At 39.2% G+C, this 21,376-nt stretch overlaps 1 protein-coding gene across 4 annotated transcripts in view; it reads left to right on the forward strand.

The window, feature by feature from the left end:
- Positions 1-21,376, forward strand: part of GABRG2 (gamma-aminobutyric acid type A receptor subunit gamma2) — a gene marked incomplete at both ends in the record, with an annotated part of 77,965 nt that overhangs the window by 20,467 nt on the left and 36,122 nt on the right. For 2 of the 4 annotated variants that reach the window (XM_082771304.1, XM_082771306.1), the window contains 5 exons: positions 9,701-9,836; positions 11,423-11,490; positions 12,489-12,709; positions 18,209-18,291; positions 18,959-19,096. In XM_082771304.1, the coding sequence (XP_082627430.1) occupies positions 11,449-11,490; positions 12,489-12,709; positions 18,209-18,291; positions 18,959-19,096 (484 nt within the window). Of the gene's footprint in view, positions 1-9,687; positions 9,837-11,422; positions 11,491-12,488; positions 12,710-18,208; positions 18,292-18,958; positions 19,097-21,376 lie in introns of those variants that run through there. The other 2 variants (XM_082771303.1, XM_082771305.1) reach the window with 2 other exon arrangements.

Genomic DNA, 21,376 nt, shown 5'->3' on the forward strand with positions numbered 1-21,376 from the left:
TGCCATGTAATATTTAAGACGTCAGTGAAAGGGTTTAAGAATAGGATTGCTTTACTCAAAATGGATGACAAGTGCCAACAAGAATGATATGAGTTGCTGAATGATTAGAAGAAGGTGTGTAAAATATACGTCATGATCACAGAATCACAGAATCACAGAATTTCTAGGTTGGAAGAGACCTCAAGATCATCGAGTCCAACCTCTGACCTAACACTAACAAGTCCTCCACTAAACCATATCCCTAAGCTCTACATCTAAACGTCTTTTAAAGACTTCCAGGGATGGTGACTCCACCACTTCCCTGGGCAGCCCATTCCAATGTCTAACAACCCTTTCAGTAAAGAAGTTCTTCCTAACATCTAACCTAAAACTCCCCTGGCTCAACTTAAGCCCATTCCCCCTCGTCCTGTCACCAGGCACATGGGAGAACAGACCAACCCCCACCTCTCTACAGCCTCCTTTAATGTACCTATAGAGAGCGATAAGGTCGCCCCTGAGCCTCCTTTTCTCCAGGCTGAACAAGCCCAGCTCCCTCAGACACTCCTCGTAAGACTTGTTCTCCAGACCCCTCACCAGCTTCATCGCCCTTCTCTGGACTCGCTCGAGCACCTCCATGTCCTTCTTGTAGCGAGGGGCCCAAAACTGAACACAGTACTTGAGGTGCAGCCTCACCAGAGCCGAGTACATGGGGACAATCACCTCCCTAGCCCTGCTGGCCACACTTTCTGATACAAGCCAGGATGCCGTTGGCCTTCTTGGCCACCTGAGCACACTGCTGGCTCATATTCAGCCGACTATCCACCATCACTCCCAGGTCCTTCTCTGCCAGGCAGCTTTCTAACCACTCATCTCCCAGCCTGTAGCTCTGCTTGGGGTTGTTGTGCCCCAGGTGCAGGACCCGGCACTTGGCCTTGTTGAACTTCATACAGTTGGCCTCAGCCCATCGGTCCAGCCTATCCAGATCCTCGTGCAGAACCTTCCTACCCCCGAGCAGATCGACACACGCACCTAACTTGGTGTCATCTGCGAACTTACTGAGGGTGCACTCAATGCCCTCGTCCAGATCATTGATAAAGATATAAAGAGGACCGGCCCCAGTTCCGAGCCCTGGGGAACGCCACTAGTGACCGGCCTCCAACTGGATTTGACTCCATTCACCACAACTCTTTGTGCCCAGCTATCCAGCCAGTTTCTAACCCAACGAAGCGTACGCCAGTCCAAGCCATGAGCAGACAGTTTCTTGAGGAGAATGCTGTGGGAAACAGTGTCAAAAGCCTTGCTGAAGTCAAGGTAGACCACATCCACAGCCTTTCCCTCATCTACCAAGCGCGTCACTTTGTCATAGAAGGAGATCAGGTTCGTCATGCAGGCCCTGCCTTTCATAAACCCATGCTGACTGGGCCTGATCGCCTGCTTGCCCTGTAAGTGCCGTGTGATTACACGCAAGATAATCTGCTCCATTTATGTTACTTAGGTGTTATGTTTTAAGGTACCATCTTATTCAGTAGAAAACAAAGTAAATATTCAAAAGAATCCAGCCAGCCTTTAAATCTTGAAGTAGGCATAATTTTCAGAAATGCTTGTTTGTTTGCTGGCAATCTAGGGTCTTCACATACTGTAAAGACTGAAAAGTCATCTGCTGGGAGCACTCATCTCTCCTGTTCTAGAGATATTGGGTCCTAAATACTCCCTCTGAGACCTGTGTACTCAGTCCCTACTTAATTTTGTTTTGGTTATAGCAATTTATTTGTGAAAACTGTAGTATTATTTTAATCACTTTTCCTTATATGCCTCAGTACCTCTGTGACTTAGGAAGGATAAAAAAATTCAAGCAGTACTCCTGGCTGTGAATGGGACTACACAGATCTGTGCCATTTACTGCTGTTACCAGCATTTGCTGTTACACTAGCCTTCCAAGACTTTAGTCTGATCATTTTGTGAGCAGTTTCTGAATATTTTAAATGATTAGAATACTTCATGGAATGATAACTGCACCAGTAGCATAGGAAATAAACTGTGAACCACAGGTGACCTACCTAAAATCTACCCAAACCATTAAGTAGGGGTAAGAACCATTTTCTTTCTCCCTGTTGTGAACTTCTTTAGCCTCCTTCACCCCATGACTAACACAACTGGCCAAAATACAGTTAATAAACTCTAAAGGCTGAGTCTGAAACAAGCTTTTCTGGAAACAATGTGACTCAGCATTTCATGGTTCGGTCTAGTCCTTCTGGAATAAGACTCCATCCAGATAAGAGAATCATGGTCTCACTGGTGCCAGAGGTCTAAGAGGAGGGAGCAGGACAAGTAAACACTTTTCTCTGATTTTTAAGCCCAAATCTTCCAATGCAGTTTCCATTTCCTGTTATGGAACTTCAGATGGCTAACTGGATTTTCTATCTTCTACTCTAAGCAAAGCATTATCTTCAGTTTCTGTCTCAGATGTGGGAACTCAAGAGTATGTTACTTGGGAAGAGAATAATCTTCACATTTACATGATCTACAATTATGAAAAAAAAATATGGTTGGGTATTGTAGTGAACACTTAATAGTAAAACAGAAATAAGTACCACTGTAGTGAGGTCAATGTCAGTCTCTTTTCTCAGGTAACAAGTGTTAGGATGCAAGAAAACAGCCTCAAGTTGCTCCAGGGCAGGTTTGGGTATCAGGGAGAATTTCTTCACAGAAAGGGTGGCCAAGAGTAGTGGAAAAGGTTGCTCAGGGAAGCGGTGGAGTTGTCATTCCTGGAGATATTTAAGAGACGTGAAGATGTGGTGCTTAGGGACATGGACTTGGAGGTGTTAGGTTGATGGTCAGACTTGATGATCTTAAAGGTCTTTTCCAACCTACATGATTCTGTGATTCTATGGGAGGCCTGGTCCTGAGCACAACTTTTGGGTTTAAACACTACAAACAGACAGAACAGATGTGAGCAGGGAGAGAAAACCGAGCATAGTGCTTCATGAGAAAAATAAATAAATCTGTTTTAAATGAGATATTTTTACTTAAAATATGATCAGTAGTCAAAAGGAGAGAGAATAGATACAGTTAGATTTCCACAGACACTGTAATCTCCTGAAAATGTGCTATTCACTACACATGTCTTGTATGCATAGAGCATCTTTGTATCTGCAGTGGGAACGTGGAATATGTCCTTCCCTCCCAGTGACAGTATTATTATCATGAATAATGTATAACATAGAGTACAGTAATTTTTTATGTACAGCAGAGAATGAATGTAGTTTGACTGTTCATTAAGTTAAACAATTCTGTTAAGTAAAGCAGCAAGCTTTGTTTCAGCTCTTCACTCAGAGGTAGAAAGCATTTGTGCTATAAGTGGAGATTTACTGTATGCATGAGTAATTTGTTAAATCTCTCCTGTGGGCTCTGTAGCTTCTATAGCCTACTTAGCATAAAAGATAAAATCATTCAGATTTTTTTTTTTTGGACAGATAAATTTTAGTTGGAGTTAAACTAATTACTTGTTGGCTATTCAGTACTGCTAAAAGTCTTTTTCTTTAGGCACTGTGACCACTGTGATTCTGCTTGCAAACAGCAGTGCAGTAGCCAGCAGATTCCAGCAGGGATAATTGACTCTTGTGCGAAGTTTCATAACAGAACACTTGGAAATGGTTAAAATTCATTTTCTAAATTTAGAAAATTAAAGGACAGAACCACAGCAGGTATAAATCACCATGTCTTGGTTGAAGTCACTGGAATTTTAGAGATTTAGACCAACAGAATACATGAGCTCACATCTGAGTATTGAAAGACTGAGCAATCACAATAGGTTTCTGCTTCAGAGAAAAGCATCTTTTCCCTTCTACTGCTTATGTCATTATCCAAGTTATGAAGCAACCAGTTGTGAAAATCATATTCCTATAGATTAATATTCACCTTATTTTGGAGGAATATCCTTTGTGGGTGACTGCTCACTAATGAAACAAGATGTGCCCAATCTTTCCCTCAGTTTAGAGAAAAAAATTATTGCTGCTGGCAGTAATTTTAAGCAATCAGAAGTGCATCTTTACTGACAAATGGTGGTGTCTTTCCAATGCTACATATGGTTCTTCTGAAAGTTATATAAGAATGTATTTGATGCAGAAATATTGTGGAACAGCAGAGATCAACAGTTATAATTCTGACTTTAAGTTAGTAAACATGGTAGTTTTGAAAAAGATAATCCATTCTCTAGTTTGAATTTTGAACTAAAGAATTTAGATCAAATGACTCCAAAGGATAATCATTTAAGACAGCTAAGTACCATTAATATATGTGTTTTCTGAATTTTACTAAAAAGGTGATTATTTTTGCATTGGTCTAAATCTTACCATCAGGGAAATGAAAGCAAAAAAGAAAAGAAATCATATTGATCCTACTGAGAGGAGGAATAGATTTCAAAACTGTTACATGGACGCGCACAGTTTTGGACTGCTAAGAGAAGAGTATATCAACACATTAATGAAACCTTTGACTGGCAGGCTTTGCTCTGTCTTCTGATTCAGAAAAGAAGATAAGGAGAATAAACAAACAAACAAACAAACAAAAAACCTTGTTTTTTCCCTAAGGTATTGGTGATTTTACAGCAGAGATCTTCTCAGACTGACTGAATTAATCTGCTACAGTTTTAACATATTTCCAGTATATGTTTTTAATGCTGAGGATTCTGTAAAAGAGACTATGCCAATCAAATAGAGCATCTCTATAGTTTTTCACTCCTTGGTAGGAGAACCCATTCCTAGCTACAGTAGGTATCTCTGCCCAGAGATGACAATTTCTGCATGAATGTGTTGCCCAGGTGGTATTGCAAAAAAAAAAAAAAAAAAAAAAAAGTATGGATGATGTGCATTAGCAAAGATATGGAGAATCTGGTCCTGAACATTTAGCTGGTGTAATCCCAGTTTGTGCTAAAGTTATATCACAGAATCACAGAATTTCTAGGTTGGAAGAGACCTCAAGATCATCGAGTCCAACCTCTGACCTAACACTAACAGTCCCCACTAAACCATATCACTAAGCTCTACATCTAAACGTCTTTTAAAGACTTCCAGGGATGGTGACTCCACCACTTCCCTGGGCAGCCTGTTCCAATGCCTCACAACCCTCTCAGTAAAGAAGTTCTTCCTAACATCTAACCTAAAACTCCCCTGGCTCAACTTAAGCCCATTCCCCCTCGTCCTGTCACCAGGCACGTGGGAGAACAGACCAACCCCCACCTCTCTACAGCCTCCCTTGAGGTACCTATAGAGAGCGATAAGGTCGCCCCTGAGCCTCCTTTTCTCCAGGCTGAACAAGCCCAGCTCCCTCAGCCGCTCCTTGTAGGACTTGTTCTCCAGGCCCCTCACCAGCTTCATTGCCCTTCTCTGCACCCGCTCAAGCACCTCCATGTCCTTCTTGTAGCGAGGGGCCCAAAACTGAACACAGTACTTGAGGTGCAGCCTCACCAGAGCTGAGTACAGGGGGACGATCACCTCCCTAGCCCTGCTGGTCACACTGTTCCTGATACAAGCCAGGATGCCGTTGGCCTTCTTGGCCACCTGAGCACACTGCTGGCTCATATTCAGCCGACTATCCACCATCACTCCCAGGTCCTTCTCTGCCAGGCAGCTCTCCAACCATTCCTCTCCCAGCCTGTAGCTCTGCTTGGGGTTATTGCGCCCCAGGTGCAGGACCCGGCACTTGGCCTTGTTAAACTTCATGCAGTTGACCTCAGCCCATCGGTGCAGCCTATCCAGATCCTCCTGCAGAGCTTTCCTACCCTCAAGCAGATTGACACACGCACCTAACTTGGTGTCATCTGCGAACTTACTGAGGGTGCACTCGATGCCCTCGTCCAGATCATCGATGAAGATATTAAAGAGGACCGGCCCCAGCACCGAGCCCTGGGGAACGCCACTAGTGACCGGCCTCCAACTGGACTTGGCTCCATTTACCACGACTCTTTACCAATGAGGACTCCAAAGAGCTATTTAAATGATAGAAGTCAAGGAACAATTAATTTAATGTAGAATTAGGACTAATATAGTGAGAAAGCTAAAAAACATGAGAACTTGTTAGATCCTGCCATTTTAAAAACCTTACTGGCAGAATGACATTTGTATGCAATTATAGTGATTTACCAGTTTATAGATCTTATGCATTTTATCACAAAATGAATGAAGCAAGCAACTCAGTCTTGTGCTGTCATCCATCCACGAAGTTTCCCATGGTCCAAACTAATGCACTAATTAATACTAATGCAATAATAAATACTACAAATAAAAACTAATGCACCAATAAATACTTACTAACATTTTTTCTGCCCTCTATCTGCTTTGTGATGATATGTTTCAAGTAATTTGACACATTCAAATAACCCCCCTGAATTTCAGGTATTATCACAGTTTTATATAAGTAATTACAATGAAAGGCTCTTGCAGGCCCATATTGCAAACTGAGAAGGGACTGGACCAGATGACCTTCAAAAGCACCTTCTAAATTTAAAAGTACCTTCTAACCTTTAATTTCTTTACTATTTGAAGTCTCAAGTTCATATTCTGACACCCTTGAATCATGTTTCACAAATAGGAAAACTTGATATCAGCAGATTGGTTTGCACACATCTTGTTACAACACTAATGTGAGAAGTGGGAATATCTCAGAATGAGATTTTGCATCAGTGTCTGAAACGCTAACTTTCAAAAAATGTACTATAATCTGCAAATAGGTAAACAGATGTGGTTTTGCTTACCTCTATTGATAGACCTGAAAATGTCTAGCAGTCAAAAATAAAAATACATTTCAGTACATATTTAAGTGTAATCTGGGCATTATCTTTTTTTTTTTTTTTTCTGGCCATTAAAAGCACTTGCAATATTTAGGTCATATAATCAGAAAGACTGATCTGAAAGTCTTAAGGAGATGAAAAGGGCTTTATCTTTATATTTTCATTAGTATTAATGGCACTTGCACAACTAAAGCCCTGCCCATCTGGATATAGATGCAACTCTGATTGCTTTTGCTGGTATTCAATTTTATAGACACAGATATTTATGCAACTGGATATCCATGTTGACTTAAGATCCACTTGGAATTCAGATAAAAGATGGAATTCGGTGGCCTTTTTCCCTAGTTGCATTGGCCTTGTTCCCTTCCCTCTCTTTCACACTAATCTCATAAAACATTTGCTGTGTTTTGAGATATAGAGTGCCAAAATGGCTTGGGATGGCAGATGAGCAAACAGATAGCTATTTCTTTCCTACAAATCATTACGAAAGGGAAATGCAAGTTTTAGTGCCTTCAAGCTGCTATTTAATAAGGTTGTTGTAGATTTTTGTAGATTTGAGAAGTGTCCCAGACAAGCACAAGGTTTTCCACCTTCTGATTTCACACTGTCCAGTATACCAGACTCTACTAACTAGCTGCTTAGCTTTTGATGTTTTTTCAGCACCTGTATATTCACAGACTCATTGTCTCTGTGAAAGGAGGTATTTGATTTTGTTGTTGTTGTTTTGTTTTGTTTTGTTTGTTTTTTGTTTTGTTTTGTTTTTTTCTTTTCCACTTAGAAAAACATTTCTTCTTGGAAAAGGCATGTTTAACTGGTTTTACAACAGGAGTATGGTGTAAAGGTTTTATACATAAAGGTTTTATTTATTTATTTATTTACTCTGCAGACTAAAAACATATAATCTAATGCCTTCTGTTTGCAATGACTCTATTTAGAAGGATTTCCTTTCCTTCAGGAGGGAGAACCCTGCTTCAGTTATGTTCCTTTGAATTGCAGGTAGATCTCTGAACCCTGGACAGCTGAATAAACACATTTCCCTCACTGATTTAATTATCCTGGTCCATTTGTTAGTACCAGCAGAATACTATATAGCACATTGCCTGTTAAAATTCAGCCTTTGATTGCCCGTAATACATTACAGGTTCAGTCTGTACAGCCAAAGAGAGAAGGCTGGGTTGCCTATTGTTTGATGTGGAACGCTGAAGCTCCAAGATGTTAATGCTGATGCAGGATGGGTTAGGTGATGCCTGGAGGCTGCAGTCAGTGGTACTTGGTACAAGCATTGAGGGCATAAATCGATCTAGCTTCACTAGCAAGCTCAACTCAATGTAATGCAAGACTTGCTCTCTCATGCACATTGTTAATTCCCACTTGCCAGTGTCTTATGCACAGTGCTATGCTGCTTCCAAGTTCTCTGTGCCTTCAGCACCTCCTAGGAAAAAGAGCTCTATATGAAGAGGTGCTGTGGCTCTTTTCTGTTAAGCTAGGTTCATGGGGAAGACAGAAACAAAAGCCTCTTTCCTTATTAAGCTGTATTTATGCAGTTGGCTTACAGCTTCCAAATGCTCAACGCAGGAAAGCCCTCGGGCCACCCACGCTGGGTAGGTCTGATCAGGATGCATCAGTATAGTGCTGTAGGTAGGAACATGCAAGACCTCGACTGAGAGAAGGTCTGTATTAGCATAATGGTTCTCTTAGCATCTGGGACTACTTGTTCCTTTTCTATCACACTCATAAGCATGGTCTGCTATGTCTGTTTTCAATCACGTGTCAAGCATGAGCTCCAGACCCCATAAAATCTGCTTCTCTGCACTCTTTCCCACTTCTGTGCTGTACAGGAGAGACTGTAGAGATTCAGGCTGACACAGGAATATTAATGAAAATTTCTGCTTTTAACCTACTCATACCGAAACCCACTGTCTTGCTTAAAACATTTGTAATATCACTAAGAATTTCAATATCCAGTAGTGTTTAAACTTTGTCATAGAAGCAGGTCAGGAAAGGAGGGCACTAGCATATTATGCAAATAAATAAATTAAATAAAAACCTCACATTTGCCTAGCACCATTCAGCTTTGATTACCACCGACATTCTCAAATGAAAATTTCTGTTGATGCCATACAGTAAATTAGATTCTATGTTTTCCTCAGGAAACTGGAGGCACAGATTTCAAGAAAGTAAAACATCCATTAAGGCTAGTCTACACATTTCTGATGCCCAACTTGCCCTTTTACCACACTAAGATGGATGAATTTTACTAGATCTGTTGCCATACTGCTCAGTAGCAGAAGATAAAAAAAAAAAAAAGGGGGGGGGAGAAAAAAAAGAAGTAGACTATTTTTATTCTCTGGGTTCTGCTTAGCAAAAGTGAAAACAAAAACACCGGCAAAAATTTATGCTGAACTTCCAAAATGAACAATAAGCTCAAGTTCATCAGAATGGAGAAAAGCTGTATGACAGTATGTTTGAATGAATCTAATTATTGGCCTTGTCAGTAATGTGTTCCATCAAATTGTTCTCCCAAAGGAAACTAATGCAACAACACTGTGTACATACTAAGGGATATTTTGGTGGAGAGTTACATAACAATGACAAATAGATTTGTTTTATAAGAGGTCCAACCTGAGTCAGTGAGAGAAAAAAATAGACATGCCAAAGGTAAGAAACACTGAAGCTTCTTCAAATAGACAGTGTGATCTCAATTGTATTAAAAGGAAACTTTGCTAAAGTGAACTGTAACCTCAACTATTATGTGACATCTTTACTGTGAGTCTCCTTTTATAAAGCAGGCTACTTTTCAATGCTTTGTACAGTACTACTAAAACCAGAATTATATGTGTATTGTCCGTGTCCAAAGAGGTTGCCTGTAAATTCATCTTTTTCAAGGCTTTGCATTTCTTTGTTTTTATTTGTTTTTACAGTTCCACCCAAAAGGGAGATGATGATTATGAAGATTATACTTCAAATAAGACTTGGGTTTTGACTCCCAAAGTTCATGAGAGTGATGTCACTCTTATTTTAAATGGCTTGCTAGAAGGATATGACAACAAGTTGAGACCTGACATAGGAGGTATGTTGGTTTTCTTTTTAGTCCAACTTTGAGTGGTGAAGAGAAAGCTTTTTCATACCATATTATACTACACAGGTAGCAGAATCCATTGAAAGTTGCTATGAAAACAAAGTAAGATGTAGTAAAACATCACTGGCACAAAAAGTACCCATGATTTTGGAACCTGACATAAATTGTTAAGGTTGCTAAATCTAGCCTAAGACACCTAACAAAACCATCATGATTTGCTGAATCAGGACACTTGTAACCTTGAAGGTTAACCCTGTCATACTTGGGGCCGTGACCACTGTCCTGGGGAGCCTGTCCCAGTGACTGACAACAATCTCAGTGCAGAACCTTTTCCTAACATTGAGCCTGACCCTCCCTGTCCCATCTCCAAGCTGTCCCCTTGGGTCTCTGCTCAGCAGGTCAAGAAGTGACTGGGAAATGAGACAGTGAGAAAGAAGGGTTCACAAAGGATAACTGCAATCAAGCAGATTGACTTGATTTCCATAGATTTCCCCCACAACTTATAAAAGTCTATACACCCAAGTTCAGACTCACAATAGAAGTCTTATTTAACTGGGAAAAAAAAAAAAAAAAAAAAAAAACTTTTGCAAGGGTATTCCTCTCTATTGATTACTGAGGAATCTGAGAGATGAGGGTTCCTGAGTAGATAGGAGAAGGACCTATGTGTGTACAGAACAGCCAGACAATACCTCTGTGGAAGAGGATACAGAAGTAAGATTATAGGAAAACACAAAGAGAATTCACAGATGAAGCAGGCAGGCAGAGGAATGCATAGAACAGCAAGGTTAATGAAAGAAACTGTTTCTAACAAGTTTATAGAGGCTTATAAACCAAGGACATTTTATGATGAGTGAAAACGTGAATGTTTAACCTTCATCATATGCGAGTAGTCTAAAGAACAGAGGACTGTGCCTTACTCTTCGAATTCAAGACATTAAAGAGCAGAGAAAAAGTAAGCATTTATAAGAAAACATCTAGGAAAAAAATATGTTTTAGTCAGGGTATTTGAGAACAATAAAGCTACAGTAATTTCAAAATAAGTTAATCTAGCAACTGTTTTTGTTCCTGCTTTAGAGCCGTGAGTATTAATATTACTTTGGGTTCATGAAATTGATACTTAAATACAGGCATCTCTGCAGGCAACAGCAGTCACATTGCATTCAGCATTATAATGTTAAATGGGTGATGCAACAAATTGTAAGAGGAATAAATTTCCTTCCGTTGATAGTGTTTTGTCAGATGTGTTGCTGCGATTTGACACAAAATATACATATTCACTGAGATATGACTCACTAAAGTAATGACGCTGGTCTCAGTATTTGTTCTCATATCATAAGTAAATATGTTCTGATAGAATATATTGTATAAGAATTTGTCTCAAAGTGTGTTCAGCTAATTTCAAGCTGGAGAAATTTCTGTAAATTTATCTATTTATCTATTGGATATGAACATTTAAATGTGAGGCAACCATAGCCATATAACAGAGGTATTAAAACAATCTTTTTAATTTGTTTCATTCTCTTGCAGTTGGTTTTGACCTTCATTCATGGTGGTGATTTTTGTTGTTTCTCTTACAGTTAAACCAACAGTAATTCACACTGACATGTATGTAAATAGCATTGGGCCAGTGAATGCTATTAATATGGTAGGTAAATGATTGCCACATTTTCCTACAATGTTCAAGGTTGAATTTTTGGCATTACAAGGTTTCCATTAATTTTAATGTTGTGTTATACCTATATTATTTAAAAGCTTATTGTTACTATAGATGTAAGGACTGCATGAGCTATGAGTCTATATGAGACAGCAAAACTGAGCTGTGAATAATAACAGTTTTTGCACATCCATGTGCTGTATTCTGCAGTGCTTTCTGATAGTTTAGCTCTTGTAGGACTGACCTTCCAGATTGCTACAAATCAAGCAAAGGCATTCACCAGTGATATTACTACTCCTGCCACCAAGAGATAAAAGGAAAAAGCTCAGATCCTAAAAGCAAAGTTCCATAAAGAAAACTTTAATTCTATCTTCATATAGCTGATGGAAAGTGATTTAGCCTTAGCACCACAATGTGTTCTTCATTCTAATAGTTTTCAAGTGTAGCAAGAAATTTTACATCGCTCTTTTTCATTCTGCAATTTCTTTTGCTGTTTCTGGCTGCTGACTGGCTGCTGACTGGCTACCAGGGAAAGCAAGACTTCAGCACTTCTGACATTAACTGGGGAGGGTCACAGGCAACTGGGTTAGCCAAATCACTTCAAATCTTACCTGTCCTAGATCCAAGGGAATAAGTAAATTGTTCTCTAACCTGATCAGGTGTGGGTTAAGGTGTGGGGACACGGAATCAGAAAGGTAAATACAAATATGACTCTATTTTATTTTAGGTCAACCTGTCAGCAGGAAAATAATGAAACAAAAACAAAAAACAAACAAAAAATGATTTTGTTTTGTTTTGTTTAACAACAATCTTTGATAAAGAATCTCCTCAAAAAATCACAAAAAAAAAAAAAATTGTCAGTTCTAGTATCTTCTTCTCTATTTCACATTTGTTTGTTTGTTTTCTTATGAAGTTAAGGAAAGCATATCAGGAGTAATGTGAAATGCTGAGTGCTATGTTTTCATCAGTATTTCTGGTTAACACAACAGGAATATACAATTGATATATTTTTCGCCCAAACGTGGTATGACAGACGTCTGAAGTTCAACAGCACTATAAAAGTGCTCAGATTAAACAGCAACATGGTTGGGAAGATCTGGATACCAGATACATTTTTCCGAAATTCCAAGAAAGCTGATGCTCATTGGATAACAACTCCTAATAGGATGCTCAGGATCTGGAATGACGGCAGAGTGTTGTACACACTGAGGTATTTACATCTGACTTTAATTTCAACTTCTCAAGGGAAAACCAAAGAAAAGGCTCCTGTGAATTAAAATCACTTGACCTTAATCCAAAGGAAAAAACAGTGTTGTTTCCTGTTACTTATGTGGACAACCCTGAAAAAGGAAAGAAAGTTTTTTGTTTTTTGTGTTTTTTTTTTTTAATGCGATATATTTGATAATGATAAATTAAAATGGTTTCATTTCTACCTATAGATTTTTCTGTCTTCCTTCACAAATAGTTACATTTCTATACTAAAAGAATATAAGCATGGTTATAGTAATTCATCTTCATTTTCATGTATGTTCTATTGTTTACCAGTAGTTTGGTCCATACTGTCTTTTACCTTTTTATTAGGTTAAACTAAAAAATTCAAAATATCCTTGAATCAAATAGATGTTAGAAATGAGGTACTGCAAACACCAGAAGCCTCATATTCTGAATTGATTAGTGCTTAGCTAGATGAAGTTCTACCTGAGAAAATATTTAATTCCTCAAATATCTAATGAAAATAATGATTCTCTTTTTAAGATTGATTATTTATGACTTAGGTCAATACCTAACAAACTAAACTTGGTATGCTCATCTCCAGATTTCTCACTTGCTTGAATAGTTTTTCTTTTGAGACAGATTTTCCTTATAAGTCTTGTAAATAATTGTTATATGCATGCCTACATCTAAATGTTGCATATGCAACATTTACTAATTTAAAAAGCACATTCCCAATTATCATAATATATTTCCTAAATGTGGAAAGCCTAGGTGCATTTTTTTTTCTAATGTGGTGTAATATTTGGCTGTAAGTAAAATGTAGATAAAGGAGGTGTCTATTCAAGAGACCTTATAATTTAAAATAAAAGTACTGAGTCAAAATTATCAGGCTTAGGACCTTCTGAATTTTAAACTACGTTTTCAAATTGTTATGGATTTTCTGCTTTCGTTTTACTGGGTGGCAAAAAAAGAAAGTTTCAGGACAGTATATTCATTAGCATTTCAATGAACAGTTTTGAATCTTTCCTTAAGACAACCTTTTAATATTATAAATGTTTGAATTACAAAAAGGAGTCTTATTTCATAGTTATTTTACATTCATTACACATTGCATCACCAGAAGATATAAGAGAGTGATTGGAATTGAAATCCAGTGCAAATCAAAGTCAACCTGATAAAGAATATCCCAGGTTCACTTTTGAAATGTTAAATTGGACTTTGCTACACCAATGTCTCTTTGGACTTGGAACCTTTTTCTTCAAACCACTGTTTCCCTCATTAGAAAGAGATATATTTGATAGATCTTAGAAACAGTTAGCCAATGTTTATGTATGTTTAGTTGTCTAGATGAGTCACAGCAAGCACCAATTAGGATTCATCCAGAAACGAAATGTGATAGTATCATTGCAAATCTGCAATCCTGGCTGAAGAGAAGAGGGCTCCAGGACTGATGGCTGATTTTTTATTGGCTCCCCCAAGCTCAAGAGCAGTCCGTTCTGACCAGCAGGAAATTAAGCAAGGAGGTCTCACGTGTCAACTCAAAGCTCCTGACAAAACTCAAATGTGGAAAGAAAATGTACAAGAGGCAGAAGCAGGAACAGTTGACCAAGAACACTGTCCAAGCTCTCAGAGACAGAGTTAGGAAAGTCAAAGTTCATCTGAAATTGAATCCAGCAAGGGACATAAAAGCATAAAGAAGAGTTTCTTCACATACATCCTCAACAAATGGAAGACTAGGAAAAATGTGGGTGAACTGCCAAATGGGAATGGAGACCTGGTCTCAAGGGACACAGAAAAGGCAAGGAATATCACACAGAATCACAGAATCATCTAGGTTGGAAGAGACCTTCAAGATCACCTAGTCCAACCTCTGACCTAACACTAACAAGTCCTCCACTAAACCATATCACTAAGCTCTACATCTAAACGTCTTTTAAAGACCTCCAGGGATGGTGACTCAACGACTTCCCTGGGCAGCCCATTCCAATGCCTAACAACCTTTTTGGTAAAGAAGCTCTTCCTAACATCCAACCTAAACCTCCCGTGGGGCAACTTTAGCCCAGGGAGGAAGGGAGGAAGGGGGGAAGGAAGGGGAGAAGGAAAGGGGGAAGGAAGAAGGGAATGGGAGGGGGGAAAAAAGGGGGAAAGGAAGGGGGAAAGAAAGGAGAAAAGGGTGGGGGGAAGGGAGGAAAGAAGGAAGGGGGGAAGGAAGGGGGGAAAGGAGGAAGGGAAGAAGGGAGGAAGGGAGGAAGGAAGGAAGGTCACTCCTGAGCCTCCTCTTCTCCAAGCCCAGCTCCCTCAGACACTCCTCGTAAAACTTGTTCTCCAGACCCCTCACCAGCTTCATCGCCCTTCTCTGGACTCGCTCGAGCACCTCCATGTCCTTCTTGTAGTGAGGGGCCCAAAACTGAACACAGTACTTGAGGTGCGGCCTCACCAGAGCCGAGTACATGGGGACAATCACTTCCCTAGCCCTGCTGGCCACACTGCTTCTTATGCAAGCCAGGATGCTGTTGGCCTTCTTGGCCACCTGAGCACACTGCTGGCTCATATTCAGCTGACGATCCACCATCACTCCCAGGTCCTTCTCTGCCAGGCAGCTTTCTAACCACTCATCTCCCAGCCTGTAGCTCTGCTTGGGGTTGTTGTGCCCCAGGTGCAGGACCTGGCACTTGGCCTTGTTGAACTTCATACAGTTGGCCTCAGCCCATCGGTCCAGCCTATCCAGATCCTCGTGCAGAACCTTCCTACCCCCGAGCAGATTGACACACGCACCTAACTTGGTGTCATCTGCGAACTTACTGAGGGTGCACTCAATGCCCTCGTCCAGATCATTGATAAAGATATAAAGAGGACCGGCCCCAGTTCCGAGCCCTGGGGAACGCCACTAGTGACCGGCCTCCAACTGGATTTGACTCCATTCACCACAACTCTTTGTGCCCAGCTATCCAGCCAGTTTCTAACCCAACGAAGCGTACGCCAGTCCAAGCCATGAGCAGACAGTTTCTTGAGGAGAATGCTGTGGGAAACAGTGTCAAAAGCCTTGCTGAAGTCAAGGTAGACCACATCCACAGCCTTTCCCTCATCTACCAAGCGCGTCACTTTGTCATAGAAGGAGATCAGGTTCGTCATGCAGGCCCTGCCTTTCATAAACCCATGCTGACTGGGCCTGATCGCCTGCTTGCCCTGTAAGTGCCGTGTGATTACACGCAAGATAATCTGCTCCATGAGCTTCCCTGGGAATACAATGTTGCCTTTGCCTTGCAGTCTTTACTTGTAAGACAAACCTCCAGCAATCCCAGGTTTCCAAGATGAGTGGGAAAGCCTGGAGCAAGGGAGGCACACCCTCAGTGGAGAAGAACCAGGCACAGGCTAAAATACCGGGCAGCAAAGTGGATGGAAAACTTCATGAGCTGCCAGGTGCAAAGGGTTGTGAGCACTGTCATGAAAGAAGGAAAGAAGCCACTAGAGGTGTAGTCCCCAGTTTGGTGCTGAGTCAATACTGTTTAACACCTTCGCGTCTTCATTAATTACCTGAACAATAGGACAGAGTGCATCCTCAGCAAGTCTGTAGGTAATACTAAACTGGGAGAAGTGTTTGGTGTATCATAGGGTTGTGCTGACACTCAGAGGGACCACGACACACTGGAGAAATGGGCCAAGAAGGATCTCATGGACTTCAACATAGGAAAATGTAAAGCCCTGTATTGGGTGATGAATAAACCTATGCATTAGAACAGACTGGGTGCCAGCCAGCTGGAAAACACAAATGGAAATACAGGAAATTCTGGTTAAACATAAGAAGCTTTCTTACTGAGAAAGTGGACACACCATGAAACAGGTTGCCTAGGGAGGTTGTGAGGTTGTGAAGTTTCCATGCTTGGCAATATTGAAATCTTGGTGGTGCTTTGTCCTAGGGAATATCTACTCAATTCCACAAGAGAAAACAAAAGGAAAAAAAAAACAAACAAAAAACAACAACACCAAAAAAAAAAAAAAAAAACACAAACAGTAGCATAATCTGATTCCATCCCATTAACCATGTTAAATTTGTTTATCAGAGAAAAGACACTTGAAGGAGGAACTTTTTTTTTTTTCCATATTATAATTTTCTTCAAATGAAACTGAAGATGATAGAAATGAGAAGAGAAAGAATGGACAATGTTCTTAGCACACAGAATTATCTCTCCTTTTGTGTCACAAACACATTATCCCTTAGTATCAAGAGAAATGAGTTTTGTTCCTATATCCCTAATGTAGAAAAGTTTCCTTTTGACTATATTAACTTGTTGACTAGCAGCCACAGCATTCCTCTATAACACACATATCCACACACACACACACACACATCCACCCAGTGGGAGATTCAGGGAGACATCTGCATACAGCACTGACATGCACGAACCAGGAAGCACGCTCATCTCACAGAGTTGCTCATTTGGACACCGAGGAACCAGGAGAAAAAAAAAAAAAAAAAAAAAAAAAAAAAAACAGAACAACAAAAACACCAACAAACAAACAAAAAAATATAGTTTTTATATGAACAAAAGGAGCAAATAAACATCACTGCTCTTCCCCTCCCCCCCTCCTCCCTCCTGTCCACAGACTTTTCTTCTTATGGGTTATTTGCTTACAGCCCATGTATCGTGCAGCTCATGTCAGGACTGGAATCCGTGTAAGCTAGAAGCAAGGAAGGGATTTGGTGAAAAATTGTGGAGCTTTTAGCAGGGCATACATCTAATCTAATTTTGGATTTCCAAAAGCACATGTGTCTATGTGACGAATATCTATAGCACCTACATCAATTGAGTTATAATTGAGACTTCAATGATAGTCAGTGGAGAGAAAAACCTTCCTGGTGCATTCCTCTTCCAATTTAATTCAGATGTCTATTTTGGAATGCAATGAAGTATATCCCCAGAGCACCTTTCTTTCCACTGGATGTAAAGATGGCTGAGATGGCTATCTTGGATGCAGATGTCTAAAATTGGACTCTTACACATCATTTCTGAAATAGTATATATATATACATATATATATATGTAAAATACATTTCCCTAGTGCATTATGGCATGTTGTGACACAGAGACTTGTCACTGCTCAGGAGAAAACCTGTGTATCCACTCAAGGACTAGCCAGTCATGAGTAATTCTGCCATTTCAGATGCATAGGAACAGAACTTTTAATATCTCATTCTGCTTTACAGTAGATGGTAAGGACCAAAATAACTAAAACAACAACAACAACAACAACAAACAAACAAACAAACAAAAACAAACCTGCTTATCAATAAGCATATCTTCCTATATTTGGAATAGCCAAATTAATATATCCGTATCAATAATTTACTTTTGCTTTCTATATTCATTATATATATGCATATTTCATAGTCAGATTCCACCCTAGTAACCACTCTTGTTTTACTTGCCATGACATAGCTTTCAGTACAAACTTCTCAGGTGTGTTCTGTATAACCTGATCTCTTTCTCCTCAGGCTGACAATTGATGCTGAGTGTCAGCTACAGTTGCACAACTTCCCAATGGATGCCCATTCCTGCCCCCTGGAATTTTCAAGCTGTAAGTAACATGCTTAAAGATAACTCTTTCCTGACCCATGCTGAACTATTTATTAAAAAATTATATTTGTATACTTAGTGCTAGATAGGTTATATTCTTAGCTAGACATAATGTGATAGTTTTCAGTTTTATTTTGACATTATTTTGAAGTATATGGATCACACATGTTCACAAAAAATGTTATACAAAACACGTGTGACTTCTGGGACCCCTGCGATTAATATTTATGCTTATATCTTAGCATAAAAGTAGACATTTTTATTTCCAGCATCAAAGCCTTGTGGCCTGACACTTTTTTTTTGCACATGGGTGCTCTACTGTTGCAATGGTAAGAGTTTGGCTTTTTGCATTCAGGTTGAATGAATTCTATGTCCAGCTGAAGAGTTTTTGACTATAAATAAAGGGTGGGGCAAACAAGTGAAAAACTCATTTTTGAAAAATTTACCTCACATGCTATTTTAATTTATAATAACTAAAATGTGACATCAAGTAAAAGGCACTACTAAATAACTTGAGGAAAATAACACACACATATATATAATTTACTTGCGATATGCTTCTCCAGTTTTTTCCAGAAATAGAAAATAGTATTTTTACTCCCAAGAATACATTAAAATCCTAGCAATGACTATGAAACAAAGCATTCTGTATTTTCCTTCGCAATAAGATGGCTACCCAAGAGAAGAGATTATATACCAATGGAAGCGCAGCTCAGTGGAGGTGGGGGACACAAGGTCCTGGAGGCTTTACCAGTTCTCCTTTACGGGATTAAGAAATACAACTGAGGTAGTGAAGACCACATCAGGTAAGACAACTGATTTATTTATTATCACATTTATTTACAATTTACAATTGTGAATAATAATAATAGTTATAATAAAAATAATAAAATATAAAATATAATAAATAATTTTAAAAATTACAATTTATTTACAATTGTATTAAAAGAATTAGAAAGAAGGAAATCTCTGACTGTTTGGAACTTGGCATTAGCACTTCACAGAAAAGATACAGGGTTTAGTATTTCTGAAGAGAAACTCACAGAAAGAAAAGTTGTTGCCTATTGTCCATTCTTGCATTGTCCTCCAAGAAATGCTTAGAACTGGCAGAAGAAAGCTACTGCTGCAAGGAGTGAGTGAGCGAAGTACTTCCTAGCCTGCTTCGGCATAGAAAACAGCACAGCCTCCAAGTAATAATCTGATACTGGTTTGAATATTTTACGGTTCTGTTCCCAACTCCTAGAAGCAGAAAGTTAGGCTTGGACAGAAATGAAATTCAAAGTCCTATCCTCTTTACTACAGCAGCTCCAAGTGTATTTTTCTCCTTAAAACAGGGCACATTCAGCTCTCATTAAAGAGAACAGTCTTGCAAGCCAGAGTCTCAGATGATTTTCCTGCATATTTTTATCTCCTTGGAAACAAGTAATGGAATTTAAAATGATAAATGAGGAAAGACTTAGATTTTAATAAAAATGGCAATTTTAACCCTACTAGCTAAGCAGGAAAATACATTATTCTAGACGTATATTGTTGTATTTGTCAGTGGAAAGGAAATCATTGAGTATGAGAAAGGATGCAAAGAAGAATTACATATTAATATTCTTGTACATGCATGGTATCCCTTGTCTTTGATTTCTTACTTTAATGAAAGCAGTTTTTCTTTTCAGGTTTCTTTTGACTTTCACCATATTTTATTGTTCTGGCAAATATATTGGTTTAAATTCAGACATTTGTGTTTATTTTGACTACAGAAATATCCCGATCTGTTAGAAAGAATAACACAATTATTTCTAAAAGGTCAGCATCACTATTATATTCAAAAGGAGAGCGAGATAACACCAGAGCTGAGAGCAGCCTGCTGTGCATTATACTGGAGTGCAAACAAATAGTTTGAGAATTAATTCAACTTCTAACTCCTGAATCACTGGATATTAAGCACCAATGACATGTTTGGTCTTAGGAGCAGGGCAAAAACAGAATGAAGTCTCCAAGCAGTAGCCACATTTGCCTTGTGACCCCTTCTGGCATTTTATCTGAAGGAAATATTTAGTCAACTATTCAAGAAAGCATTCGACCTTTCTCATTTTCCCAGGGAAATAAAAATACAGTTGCAAAAGAGGCCAAGATAGCAGCGTGCATGGGAGCCATAGCTGCTAATACCTACCATTACACATGATATGGTGGAGCTGATCTCAAAGCAAAAATATAAACAGCAATGCATCACACCTCAGACTGCCCCTGCAGCAGGCACAGCACAAAAGACACCAGTAAACTGAAACATGGTCTAAGATCTCATCCTGCACTGGCTGACCACTAGATTTATGTCAGCCGTAACTTAAGTTCTCCTTATTTGCTCCTTTTCTTATTATTTATTTATTTATTTTTGTTTAAGCGATTCTCTGATAAACTTATTTTGACCAGAAATACAAAGCAATAAAATCTTATACTACAAGCTTCATATCCACATCTTATGGTGGTGAATCAAAAGCACTCTCATGTTCTCTTAATGTGAAGTGAGCACATACTGGGAAATAAGCAGAGAAGCACAGAAAGAAAAAAAAGATAGTTTTCCATGCAAAGAAAGCCTTTTTTTTTTTTTCGGGGAACAGCAATTCAAGCTTGTAGCACTACCATCATATTGTACCAGTAATTTTCAATATGATGACATACACTATACCTTTTAATTTGCTGAAACAAAAATAAGTGATTAGCAGTTAGCGTGTCCTTTAAAGCAGAGTCCCTCTAGACATCCCTTAACCCCTAAGAAGAAGTGCTCATGAGAACTACTCAGTATCCTGACCTACTCTAAAGCTCTGAGTACAAAAACTTGGAAAATAATCCTGTGTATGTTTCTTGTCCAGTGGTTATCTTAAATTTGATTTTCCTTGACTCTTTGGTTTATATGCCTGCAGATATGCAAGAAAATTTGATCCAGGTGCAGAATCTAAATAATGAGAAAGTGAAGGGAAAAAAAGAAGAGATTGTCATGAATGTGTTCTACCTCCTACAAATATTGTGATAAAGCTGGCAGGGCCCAAAAACTGTTTGTTGCTTACCTAAATGCCTTATTGGCATGCTGGGAACTA

The sequence above is a fragment of the Aythya marila genome (genome assembly GCF_965140915.1).
Source record: "Aythya marila genome assembly, chromosome: 14".
Taxonomy (NCBI): domain Eukaryota; kingdom Metazoa; phylum Chordata; class Aves; order Anseriformes; family Anatidae; genus Aythya; species Aythya marila.